This window comes from Megalobrama amblycephala, linkage group LG3 (assembly GCF_018812025.1).
Source record: "Megalobrama amblycephala isolate DHTTF-2021 linkage group LG3, ASM1881202v1, whole genome shotgun sequence".
NCBI classification, from domain to species: Eukaryota; Metazoa; Chordata; class Actinopteri; order Cypriniformes; family Xenocyprididae; genus Megalobrama; species Megalobrama amblycephala.
Window position 1 is genome coordinate 47,146,081 of NC_063046.1, and position 11,908 is coordinate 47,157,988.

Here is an 11,908-nt window from a genome sequence, read left to right on the forward strand (position 1 = left end):
CGGAGTCTGATTGACAATAATTATCAAAAAATAGATAAATAAAGGTGAAATTTCGATTCACAATCTCTAAGAGCCGCCAAAACGTTTGAAATGGGCGGAGCCACTTTTACTAAAATGGCTATAACTCATGAATGGGATGAGATATTTTCACCAGACTCATCACACATATGTAAGAGCTCATTCTCTTGTCGTGTGTAAAATGACACAGAGACTGGCCACTTGGTGGCGCTAGACCTGTTGTTGTGTGTAAAAGGACCAGACTACTTGGTGGCGCTAGACCAGACCAGACTAAAAATGTAACTTTTAAATCTTTTTGTCATCCTAACAGACAGAGTGCTGTGTAATGATGTCCAGCAGAGCAGTGCAAGAATTTCAAATATTGGCTGAACAATTTGGTCATTTCTAATTATTGGGGGGACTTAATTGTCCCCCTCAATGTCTATGGTGGTTACGTCCTGCTTTGAGGATATTCTCGGATATTCTCGTCGGCAGCAGCTAATGAAGTTTGAGCAGCTATCAGACAAGGTTAATGGATGCCAATCGGAATGAACCTCACTGGGCCTATTTGACTCACAGCCCTATGGCCTTTGAGAAATGTAAAAGAAATCGGCCAATGGGGGGAACCTTCGTGTTTTTCAGGTGAGTAAAGGATTGTGCGTAACACAATTTTTTTCACACGGCCACGACATTCATACCACATGGTAGAACTCCTCATTCTGAGCAATTTTGCCTCTAGGACCGCGACTGTCCATTAAATCGCTTGTTAAATATTGGAGATTATTTCAAAAACCAACTTTGGTGAACTAGTCCTACTTTGCCAAACTAGTCCTATGTTTTTGGCTCAACCTTGATAACTGTTAAAAGGCTTTATAAACCATATATTTCCTATAGTAAACTGCCTGTATCGGCTGTAAATGGTCCTTTCCATCTATGACCGAGAGGGTTACAGGCTTGCTAATTAAAACATAATACCTTTTTACGCACATGCTTAAAGGCCTTAAAGCGCTTGAACCCCGATAATTGCTGCTCGCAGCTATATTCTTCATATGATTATTCAATGTTGATATCATGTATTTTTTAATGTCTAAGAAAGTATATAGGAAGCTGTCATTTAACAGCAATGCACTGTAAACTAATTATGGTGAGGTTAAATACATTTAAATGATTATTCAAATGTATTTTCATTAGCAAAAGTAATTCAATTAAGAATATACATTAATTCAGCATAATCTCACTGTAAGAAACACGGTTCCATTCAACATTCTATGATGACACTGTTTCACAATGTTCTTTTTTTTCAGTTTATCAAAGAATCTTATTTGATCCTCAGAAAATTCTTGGATGACTCTTCTTTGATCTCATTAGGTTCCAAATTATGTTAAAAATACTGTAAAAGAAATCAAAGCATTAGGGATGTTTTGAGATTTGAATCATGTGAAATCAGCTGACAGAAAAGAGTGTATATTGATCTGATCAAGGCAGAAAAGCCTTGTTTTAAGATTGGTCAACAGGAAGGTATAATAAAAGATGAAAGACGGACCACTTTCTGAAATATTGAAAAAATGCTTGTCTGGAATGCGGATCTGCAAAAGATTTCCGCTCTAATCCGCTACTGTTGGCTTTCAGGCAGCTTTTCTAATCTTTGATTCATTCACAAAGTACCCAACACATCACTGGAGTTTAGAATAATTCATCAGAATCTACTATTTGCAAATATATCTCAGAGTTTATTTTGTGCAGGATCTATCTATATACTCTATATACATCCTCTCTGGAAATACAGCAAATCTGTTGCCATGTCAGCCAAGTTTACATGACCTTACAGAGAGGCTATGTCCTCTTTTGAATAGATGGTAATGAAATGCAAACAAAAAATGCTGGATAAGTCTTCAGCTAGAGCATAAAACAACTCTGGAAGATCCCATTTTATTTATTTATTTATTTATTTATTTGAGACAGGATTGCTGTGCAAATAAAGGACACTGCTGTGCGATTTAGATTAGTTTACTGTCGTTTTCAAACATAAATGTAACATGTAACAGCAGTAGCCTATATAGAGTTCTGCTATGACTGAAAAGTGTTGTACACAGTGAATGCATTGTGAATCAAAACAAATGGTAAAATGATCCACAGACACCGCTGCTGTGCTGGCAGTCTTTTAAAAGAGCTTTGAAAACATGCACTAGGTACTGAGAAATTCTCGTAACTCCTTATACAAAAATGTAACGCCTTTTTATCAGGCTAGCCTAAATGTGATTCAATGGCCATATTCCACGCCAGTGCTGCGTGTGGCGCTGTGGGCGAACGAGCTCTTCTCTCCCGTCGTGCGGTCAAAGGGCGCTCGTAGTCCTTCCCTCTTTCGGCGGCAAGGCGTGCGAGTGTGTTGCAGTAGCCTATGCTATTTGAATAAACAATTTTTTTCTGCCGCGGTACTACTTTAGCAGTCCAGTCATGGTAAGTTCACCAGAATCTTTTCCTTTGGCTCAATATTTGAAGTTTTGTTTAGAGGAACGAGGTGGTTTTCATTCATGAATGAGCTGACAATGCGGCTGCGTGTTAGCATCTGCAACGTAGACTGGTCGTTGTCTCCAGTCATTATCAATGTTTCTTTAAAAACATTGATCTCCTATCATCAAATTTTCCACTTGTCACAATCTAATCATATGCTCTCCGAATATGGCTAATAAAAAATCTCTCTGTGTAAAAAAAAAAAAAGCTTGCTTGCTTCCCTTGAGAAGATCCTAAAGTTCTGCGTATAGATTTAGTTTGCACCTGGCGTTTAATAAGAATACCATAACACTTTAAAGATACTTGGTTAAACTTGAGTTCCTACTGAGTTGTTTTCTTTTTCTTTTGAGAATAAAGCTATATTACATATTGTTTAATCATGCAATGCATTTCATTGGAATAATGTCTTTCTACTGAGCAGTTATAGCAATGTTTATACCAAAAAAATCATTCAGTTTCTTGTGATATCCAACAGAAGCATTTGACCCTAGTCTTATTTTTTTGTTGGAATTCTATGAATGTATTCTCATTGTGATATTTTAGGTTCCATATTATGATGCAGATTTTTTCAAAGTTGAAAGGATAGTTCACCCAAAAATGAAAATTTGATGTTTATCTGCTTAACCCCCAGTGCATCCAAGATGTAGGTGACTTTGTTTCTTCAGTAGAACACAAATGATGATTTTTAACTCCCACCATTGCCGTCTGTCAGTCGTATAATGCTTGTCAGTGGGAACTTAGTCTATAAGGGTAAAAAAACACGCACAGACAAATCCATATTAAACCCTGTGGCTCGTGACGACACATTGATGTCCTAAGACACGAAACGATCGGTTTGTGCGAGAAACCAAACAGTATTTATATCTTTTTTTTACCTCTAAAACACCACTATGTCCAACTGCCCTCCACATCTGGTCAGTGAAGTCTGAACGCGCTCTGATAACTGAAGTGATCTCTCGCACTCATTGAAGCAAACCGCGAGACATCACTTCCGTCATCAGAACGCATTTTCAGACCTCACACACCGGATGCTCAAGGCAGTTGGACATAGTGGTGTTTTAGAGATAAAATACTGTTTGGTTTCTCGCACAAACCGATCGTTTCGTGTCTTAGGACATCAATGTGTCGTCACGAGCCGCAGGGTTTAATTTGGATTTGTCTGTGCATGTTTTTTGACTCTTATAGATGGAGTTCCCATTTACACGCATTATTCGGCTGACAGACCGCAACGGTTGCAGTTAAAAATCATCATTTGTGTTCTCCTGAAGAAACAAAGACACCTACATCTTGGATGCCCTGGGGGTAAACAGATAAACATCAAATTTTCATTTTTGGGTGAACTATCCCTTGAATATCTGACACTGAACTTTTATGCAGAGTTTGCCATTGAACCCCAAGCCCTTTCTGAACGGTCTCACGGGAAAGCCTGTGATGGTGAAGCTGAAGTGGGGGGATGGAGTACAAGGGGTACCTGGTGTCCGTGGACGGCTACATGAACATGCAGGTAAGTCTGAATATAATAAACCATTTAAGAATGCATCAGTCATTTATGTTAATGTTTTGATCTGCTACATACAATGTCTTTAACAAATTAGCTGTCTCTACAGGCGCAATATCCAGTGTAATTGAAATCTCCACTCACATTTGATTTTATATTGATTGCGATAGGTTCAGCAGAACATAAACATTGTAAATAGTCCTTATAGGTTAATTGAGCTCTGTCCTTCTGATGTATCTAGCTGGCCAACACAGAAGAGTATGTGGATGGAGCATTAGCTGGTCATCTTGGTGAGGTGCTCATCAGGTAAGGTTTTGGATTGAAAGTCAACACAGTGGTGCAGAGATGACATGAAAACATGGAAGACTAATTTACCTGTGGTTTCCTTGAGATTTTCCTATTTGGGGGTTTTCACTTTGAAGTAAAATAAGGTCTATGGTAAACAGTAGTGACGATACTTGGACATTTTATTCTACAATATAAATTACACACTCATATCGAAAACGTGAGCTTTGAAGCTATATTTATTTATTTTTTTTAAAAACATGTTTCTAATAAGCAACTAGATGGTGAATGTAATTTGTTGTGGAACAAAATGTCCTAATATTGTCAAGTTTTGCTTACGACAGGCTTTATTTTACTTTGTTTTAAATTGGAAAAACCCCATTATAAAACTCCACAGCAAAATCTTGAGGGAACTAGTGGCAAATTACTCATCTGGGTTTTGACATGCATCATTCCTGGACCACTCAATTCATGTCTCTGCGTTAACAGGAAATGCATATTTTGTGTTCTTCTAATAATAATAATAATAATAATAATAATAATAATCTTTTTTTTTTTTCTTCAGGTGTAATAATGTTTTGTACATAAGAGGAGTAGAAGAAGAGGAAGAAGATGGAGAGATGAGAGAATGAAAGAATGAATCAACTTCATTTTCTAATAGATTGAAAGATTTATTGGTTAATTTGCAGTTTGTATCGGTTTTATGTGAGTTTTTTTTTTTTTTTCCTTGTAAAATTTGTTAGTTTATTTTTTACACTGTAAAAGCTATTGGTGGCACAATGAGAAATAAATTGTGCACTTTTGTATGTTTAAGTTGTCATTTCTTTAAAATTTAAAGTCAACATAAAATCAAAATTGACCCTACTTAAAGGGTTTGTTCTCCCAGAAACACAATTTCTGTCATTACTCGCCCTCATGTCGTTCCACAAGTAAGATATTTTTGATGAAATCTGAGTTTGTTTTTTATCTCCCAAAGAAAGCAATGAAATTACCACATTCAAGGTCCAGAAAAATAGTAAAGACATTGTTAAAATAGTCAACGTGACTACAGTGGTTCAACTGTAATGTTATGAAGTGACAAGAATACCTTTTGTGTGCCAAAACAAATAACGGCTTTATTCGAACAATATCTTCTCTACCCTGCTGTTCTCCTATGCGGTTTATGTTGAAAACACATTGCAGAGCTTCCAGGTCCTACGTCTTAATGTCTATGGTAGTGATCAAAAAACAAAATCATATTTGATGCTTCAAATAAAGATTGGATCAATTACATAGTTAGACCAGTTGGTGGTGACAAGTGATTGTTGGAAAAATGTGTCAATGAATTTATCATGAAATTCAAAGTCCAGTAATGAAAAACAGGTCTGTGTGAGTGAGTCATTGAATCACGCATAACAATTTAAAAAATGCATTAAAAGTTATACGTTTCTTGTAAATAGACTGCAGCAGTTAACATTTTGTCACAACTTCTAGTAAATTACGTTATTTTGTGTAGTTGTTTATTCAGAATTGTCATCTCCATTTTAAAAAAATAGTGGGAGTTTTGTAAAATGAGACATCACATTTCAATACTTTTAACTGTTGTTTAAGAAAAGGTACGAGTCGGTATTATTAGATACGTTATCCAAAGTGTTTTTATTGTTAGCATGCACATTCGCTTCCCTTAAAACTGGATTCAACTTTAAACGTGTTTAAGAATTGTTGAGATTGGCTGAGAGGCAGCCATCCAAAACATTTAACCTGAGGACAAATGTTTTAAAAAGATTGTGTGTTATACAGATTTCTACACAATGTGTCTAATTTGTCCAAAATTAAACAAGTAATTATCTCCAAGCAGAGATTCTGGAAGTGAACATGTTTGTGCCACACACAATTCATAAATGTTGTTTATTGACTTTTCATGTGCCTGTCTTGATACTCAAGAAAACATTGTTTGGAGGAAACATGAAATATGTTTATGTGAACATCTCTGCGTTTCTCAAACACTTCTTTTTATATTTATATGGAAAATATGTTATATGTTTCTTTAGCTGGTATGGTATAAATCTTTTGGAAGTTTCTGTATTCAGGTCCTCTACTGGAAAACATCTAAGAAGAGAAGTCAAGTATTTCATACACATAACCTTAAAGATTTAACCCCCTAAAATTTAAAACTATTTTATGCATCACTTTTGATGCACAATGCTTAAATACTATGCATTAAGATACTATGTATTAAAAATTATATATTTTATTTTTAAAATGTATATATCAAAGCAATTATTTTATCAAAGGATAATAGTGATCTGTGAATTTATGTAAGTTTTGATAGGCCCTATTTGTTAATGGACACAGGAATTCATTTAAATAGGGTAAAATATTGTTTTTATTGTGAAGTCAAAAGGTTAAAGTGAGACCCTTGGGGTAAGATGTTTTAATTTGAAATATTTTCCTAAATATACCTATATAACAAATAATAATTTTAGCAAGAATAGGAAAGGAGTCATTTCTCAGCTGTGAGAAGAGTTCAGTCTCACGCGCGTTCGAAAGCTTCACTCAGAATCACGTCACAATGAAATAGAACGTTGTGTTGCTGATTTGAGAAACATTTCCTCAGTTTTCTCAGTCTTCTCGTTGCTGTCTCTTCTGCTGTTCGTATTGAGTTTACCCGAGTCAACATTTGCTATCATGGCAATGCTGAAGCGAAAACGTAGTTTTTGCGCTCAGGTGTGCGACTCTTACAGCGGCACATCCTCATTCAGCACCGATGCGGCTAAAATCCATCAGCCCGTTAGTGTTGTTGAGGAACAAGAGATGCCAGTGAGAAAGAGGAGGAGGACGGAGAGTTTTGAGTCTCTTCATTTCTGTGACTGGAGCGGCAGCTCAGATCAAGATACCGCTGCGAATGAGAGAAGTACTGATGGTAAATCAAATGAACATTTGAGAATGTCATTGAAGTGTCATTATATGTTACAAATCCACACCAAAACACATTCTATCAAAATACAACTGGAGTTTGATCAAGGCAATGAGCAGATTTAAAAAAAAAAAAAAACTATATAGCCCAACGTTAATAAATAAAACATGTTAACTGAAGAATCACCATAATATGAGTATGCAATGTTTAATAATTATTATTGAATGAAACATGCTTTTGTTCAATATTCCCTGCTTTAGACCAGATTTCTCTACAGTACAGCGCCTGTGCTCTAGAGGATCATGGTCTTCAGGAACCTCTTTCCAGCGGTCTTGATGTCCTTCCTCCTGCAGATCAACAGGTTCAAACCCCTCCAGCTCCAGTCCACCTCAGTCCAGAACTAGATCACAACAGGGTGGACGTAACAACTAAGAATTGGTTTGAGGTATTGAACCTAATAAGCTGCAAATGACTATATTAATATCTGGAAGATTTTTATACTTTTTTTGTGCATTTGTTTTATGTTCTTTGTGATATGAGAAGAAATTTGAGGTCAAATCTCTTCTAATGTATGTCAGCACCTACCCTGATGGCTGTTTTTGTTCATTGCGTATCATCAGCCTGTTAGTGAGGGAAGTGATAGTGAGCAGAGCCAGAGGAGGAAGAGTAGTTTTGGAGAGCTGCTCACTCTTCACTGGAGCTGCAGTTCAGGTCAGGGTCAGAAAGTGGAGGATCAGACCACTGCAGCCGTTAGTGAGAGACACGCTGAGGGTAAATCCAGAGACCATTTGAGAATCTGTACATCATTTTTTGCTAGATATGAGTGTCCATTAATGGAAATTCATAAATTAGGGCGAATGTTTCTGTTCTTTAGGATGAAGTGTCATTCATTACATATGTTAAAAATCCACACCATCACACGTTATCAAAAATCATTTGAATTTAGATCAAAGCCATGATTGGATGTTTATTCCAGCACATTTCATATATCTTTGAACACAGATGAACCCAAGCGGACATCTTTTAACAATGGCCGAAAGAGAAAACGAAGTTCTCACAGCGCTCAGGTGTACGACTCCCATCAGAGTACAACATCCAGCACCGATGCGGCTGAAAACCACCAGCCCGTTAGTGTTGGTGAGGACACTGAGATGCCAGTGAGAAAGAGGAGGAGGACGGATAGTTTTGAGAAGATCAAGATCAAGATTCTCTCAGATCAAGAGAGAAGTGCTGAGGGTAAATCAAATGACCATTTGAAAATGTGTAACTGTTTTCTGTTTACTAGAGCTCTGTACATCATGAAGTCTACATAATGTTCAGGCATATTTAAGTATCCATTAATGGGAACTTTAATGTTTAACATTCCCTGCTTTAGACCAGAATTCTCTACGGTACAGCGCCTGTGCTCTAGAGGATCATGGTCTTCAGGAACCTCTTTCAAGTGGACTTGAAGTCCTTCCTCCTGCAGATCAACAGGATCAAACCCCTCCAGCTCCAGTCCTCCTCAGTCCAGTCAGTCCAGAACCAGTTCACAACAGGGGGGACGTGACAACTGAGGGTGAGTTTACGGCCATAACCTCAAACATTTCACTCACTGCTGTCCATGCTTGACATTTCACATCAACTAAAAGATTAATCTTTTAACAGACGACATTCTGAGCCGGTATGAAATCGGCAGAATGCTTGGTAAAGGAGGATTTGGATCTGTCTATGAAGGGAAACGATTGGAGGATGACCTTGAGGTATTGTCATTTCCTTACAATATTTAGCTAACAAATTGTTTTGTCTCACTATATCCATTTCAAGTCCTTTTAGTGTTTATTATTTTCACTATTTAGTGTACTTGACATGTTGGAAATGTAACAATTGTTTTTGGTTGATCAGGTGGCTGTGAAAATCGCCAGAAAGTCACGGGACATGAAATACATCTCCATTGTAAGTATGCGACACTCTCTAAACTGTTCTTCCACTGTTTTCAGATTAAAATGTGTAAACACACTGACAGCACCTTCTTTCTTCATGATCTTTCTTCTAGCCTGGTCATCCCGCACCCCTTCCATTAGAGGTCGGCCTGTTGATCCTTGCTAACAGGGGTCCCAAAGTTCCAGAAATCATTGAGCTGCTGGACTGGCAGGACCAACCTGACCAATACATCATGATCTTGGAGCGTCCCTCACCCTGCCAAGATCTCTGGGATTTTTTGGAGAGTCACGGCGGCACCCTCAATGAGGACACAGCACGGTTTATAATGACGCAGGCATCAATGGCCGCTCACATGTGCTGTTCCCGTGGAGTTTTCCACCGAGACATTAAGTTGGAGAACTTGCTAATAAACACCGAAACACTTGAGGTCAAACTGATCGACTTCGGGTGCGGGGATTTCCTGCAAGAATCCGCCTATGACGTCTTCTGTGGTATGTATTATGCCTCAGACCTGTTTTAGACTTCTAGTTTTAGAAGTTCTAGTTAAATTGGTATCATATAAACCATATCTCACTTTTGAAGAAGCATTTTTTAAAAAACATTTTACAAAGCAAACATGCCGTGGGATTTCAAGCTTACCCATTAAACATAATCTCTTTCCTTCAGGCACTCGAAAGTACCGTCCACCTGAGTACTTGACAGAGGGCAAGTACCACGGTAAACCAGCTACTGTGTGGTCTCTGGGAGTGCTCTTATTCTTGCTGGTCTGTGGACGCTTTCCAAAACGCAGAGATTTGCAGAGGATTGATGACGATGTCTGGTTTGAGCCTGGCTTGTCAAACGGTAAGATGGCATTCATCACAACAAAGAAGACCAACTGTAATTTAAATCATAAAAAACAAAGAAACAAGGAAAAATTAACACCGAGCCAAGTGGCTTCATAAAAGATGGATAATGTGTCTAAAACAGGAATGTTCCTTGATTTTCTGAACATACAGTATAAAATAGTCAAATCTTACAGCTTAATACAAAGACAGAAGGTGTAAAGTTTAAAGTAATAATCTGACTTTCTTCCATCGTTCTGAACAGAATGCTGCCACCTGATTCGATCCCTCCTGCAGAAAAACCCAAGCTGGCGGATTGATTTGAAGAAAATCATTTTCCACGAATGGTTTATGGTATTGAGCCTAAGATCAGCTACAAATGAAGCTTTGAAGATATATTCACTTTTCGTTTTAAAGATTTTAAAAATGTTTTCCCTATTTTTCCCCCCTAACAATTTATATTCTTTAAGAATGTTGCCTATGTATTTTTGTGCATGTTTGTTTTTGTATTGTGAAAAGAAATGTCTTCTGATTGTAGACATCAACATATCATCTGGTGGCCTAGACAAGACAGTGGCATCCCTCCCTCCATGCCTTGGCTGGTGACTCTTGGCTTGTAATAATATAAGCATCTGGCGATATTACTTGCCTAGGAACAATACAGATATTTCCATCACAGCCGACTTTAGGCAGAGCTGCATGTCTTGGTCAGAATTCCTCTCTTGGCCGCTCCAGAAGTTCATGTGAAAGCTGCTCCTGCCACGGCCCACTCCAAAGGATCCAAAGAATGTTTTTGTTCATTAAATATTATTGTTCAATAAATTATTTTTATATACATAATATTGGTGTATCTGGTATTGAGAAACTGTCTGTGTGTGTTAGTAGTGGGGATTTTTCAGCAACTTCAGTGCAGGTTACATTGACTTGACCTAGAGAATAAAAGCTCTAACAGATGCAGGTAATCACACGCTTACTCGCTCGCTCTCTCTCTCTTAAAAAATACTCTACTAATACAATAATTGCTTTATTGAGGAGAGGGGGATTTTGTTAAATTGTTTAGGGAAATAAAAGGGATTTCCAAATTTTCTCCACTCAATAGCCTGGACAAGTGGTCCGAGTTCAGCACAAAAATGTAGCGCAAGAAAACAAATACAGATAAATACAGCTGAGTATTCTATTCTTAGTTGCACAATGTCGTCTTTCGTGATTGGCCATAATATCTGCGGTGATGTGATTTTTTTTTTTTTTTTTTTTTTTTTTAAACATAACAAAACATCAAAGGATTAAAGCAATAGGCCTACAGATACATATGAAAACAAAATAAAAGAAGACAAAAAGATACACAAACGCATATAAGTTGCCATGGTGACAAAACAACAATGCATTAAATTTAAACTTTAAGAGGACAAAAAGGATGAATATAGAGATACAGTTAACAGAGCATTGGATATTTTCCACATACTTGTCAAGATCATCTTTGAATATAGAAAAGAGAGGTTTAGAGCCAGTAAATATTTCTTTATGTAGGCCTAGCCTATATGAAATTTAGCTAGTTTTTCGAGTATTTAGTTTTTCTAGTAAATTTAGCGGACTCATTATCGCGTGCCGAGCGGTGATCAGCGGCTTATCACGGCTGAGTCCGAAAACTTATAGGTAGCTGACTTGGCAGCATTTTCCAGTTTTCAAACGCAGCCATAATCTCCAAAATCTCATGCATCCAATAATTTCATCAAAGAATATACACTAACAAGAAGCGACACTCAATAGAACGTTCCACTGCAACACCGGCGCCCAGCAGCAGCCCTACGTTTCCGCCATTTTGGGGTGAAAGCGAATCTGCAGTCCACTAGTTTCTATGGCAATATCAGCTGCTTTGTTAAAAAAAAAGTGGACTGCCTTTGATATCCCACAATCCTGTGCTTTCCATTCTGTGACAGTTGAGCTAGAAAAATTAAGATGGCGTCCGAAAGTTGC

General features: G+C 37.5%; 2 protein-coding genes across 3 annotated transcripts; both read left to right on the plus strand.

The window, feature by feature from the left end:
- The first annotated feature begins 435 nt into the window (after positions 1-435).
- Positions 436-5,097, plus strand: snrpf (small nuclear ribonucleoprotein polypeptide F). Its single transcript, XM_048183313.1, is given in 5 exon segments — positions 436-525; positions 3,886-3,957; positions 3,959-4,012; positions 4,248-4,312; positions 4,857-5,097. Coding segments are annotated over 5 exon segments (348 nt in total). The 3' UTR covers positions 4,924-5,097.
- A 1,847-nt stretch (positions 5,098-6,944) lies between these two features.
- On the plus strand, positions 6,945-10,774 carry LOC125265482 (aurora kinase A-like). Of its 2 annotated transcripts, XM_048185726.1 has the most exons (12): positions 6,945-7,193; positions 7,448-7,576; positions 7,622-7,632; positions 7,808-7,958; positions 8,190-8,423; positions 8,563-8,745; positions 8,835-8,929; positions 9,072-9,122; positions 9,223-9,601; positions 9,777-9,953; positions 10,200-10,288; positions 10,473-10,774. In XM_048185726.1, the coding sequence occupies exons 1-12, from the start codon at positions 6,959-6,961 to the stop codon at positions 10,497-10,499; spliced, it is 1,761 nt and encodes a 586-aa protein (XP_048041683.1). In that variant the 5' UTR covers positions 6,945-6,958; the 3' UTR covers positions 10,500-10,774. The 2 variants fall into 2 exon arrangements, with proteins under 2 accessions (XP_048041683.1, XP_048041682.1); XM_048185725.1 differs by having other exon boundaries at positions 7,448-7,632.
- The last annotated feature ends 1,134 nt before the right edge of the window (positions 10,775-11,908 follow it).

Excerpts from the sequence above, each read along its gene's own strand:
- LOC125265482 (XM_048185725.1), top strand. The coding sequence starts at position 6,959 with ATGGCAATGCTGAAGCGAAAACGTAGTTTTTGCGCTCAGGTGTGCGAC. Across the intron at positions 9,123-9,222 it reads ACATGAAATACATCTCCATT|CCTGGTCATCCCGCACCCCT; the intron begins GTAAGTATGCGA and ends TCTTTCTTCTAG. Across the intron at positions 9,954-10,199 it reads TGAGCCTGGCTTGTCAAACG|AATGCTGCCACCTGATTCGA; the intron begins GTAAGATGGCAT and ends CGTTCTGAACAG.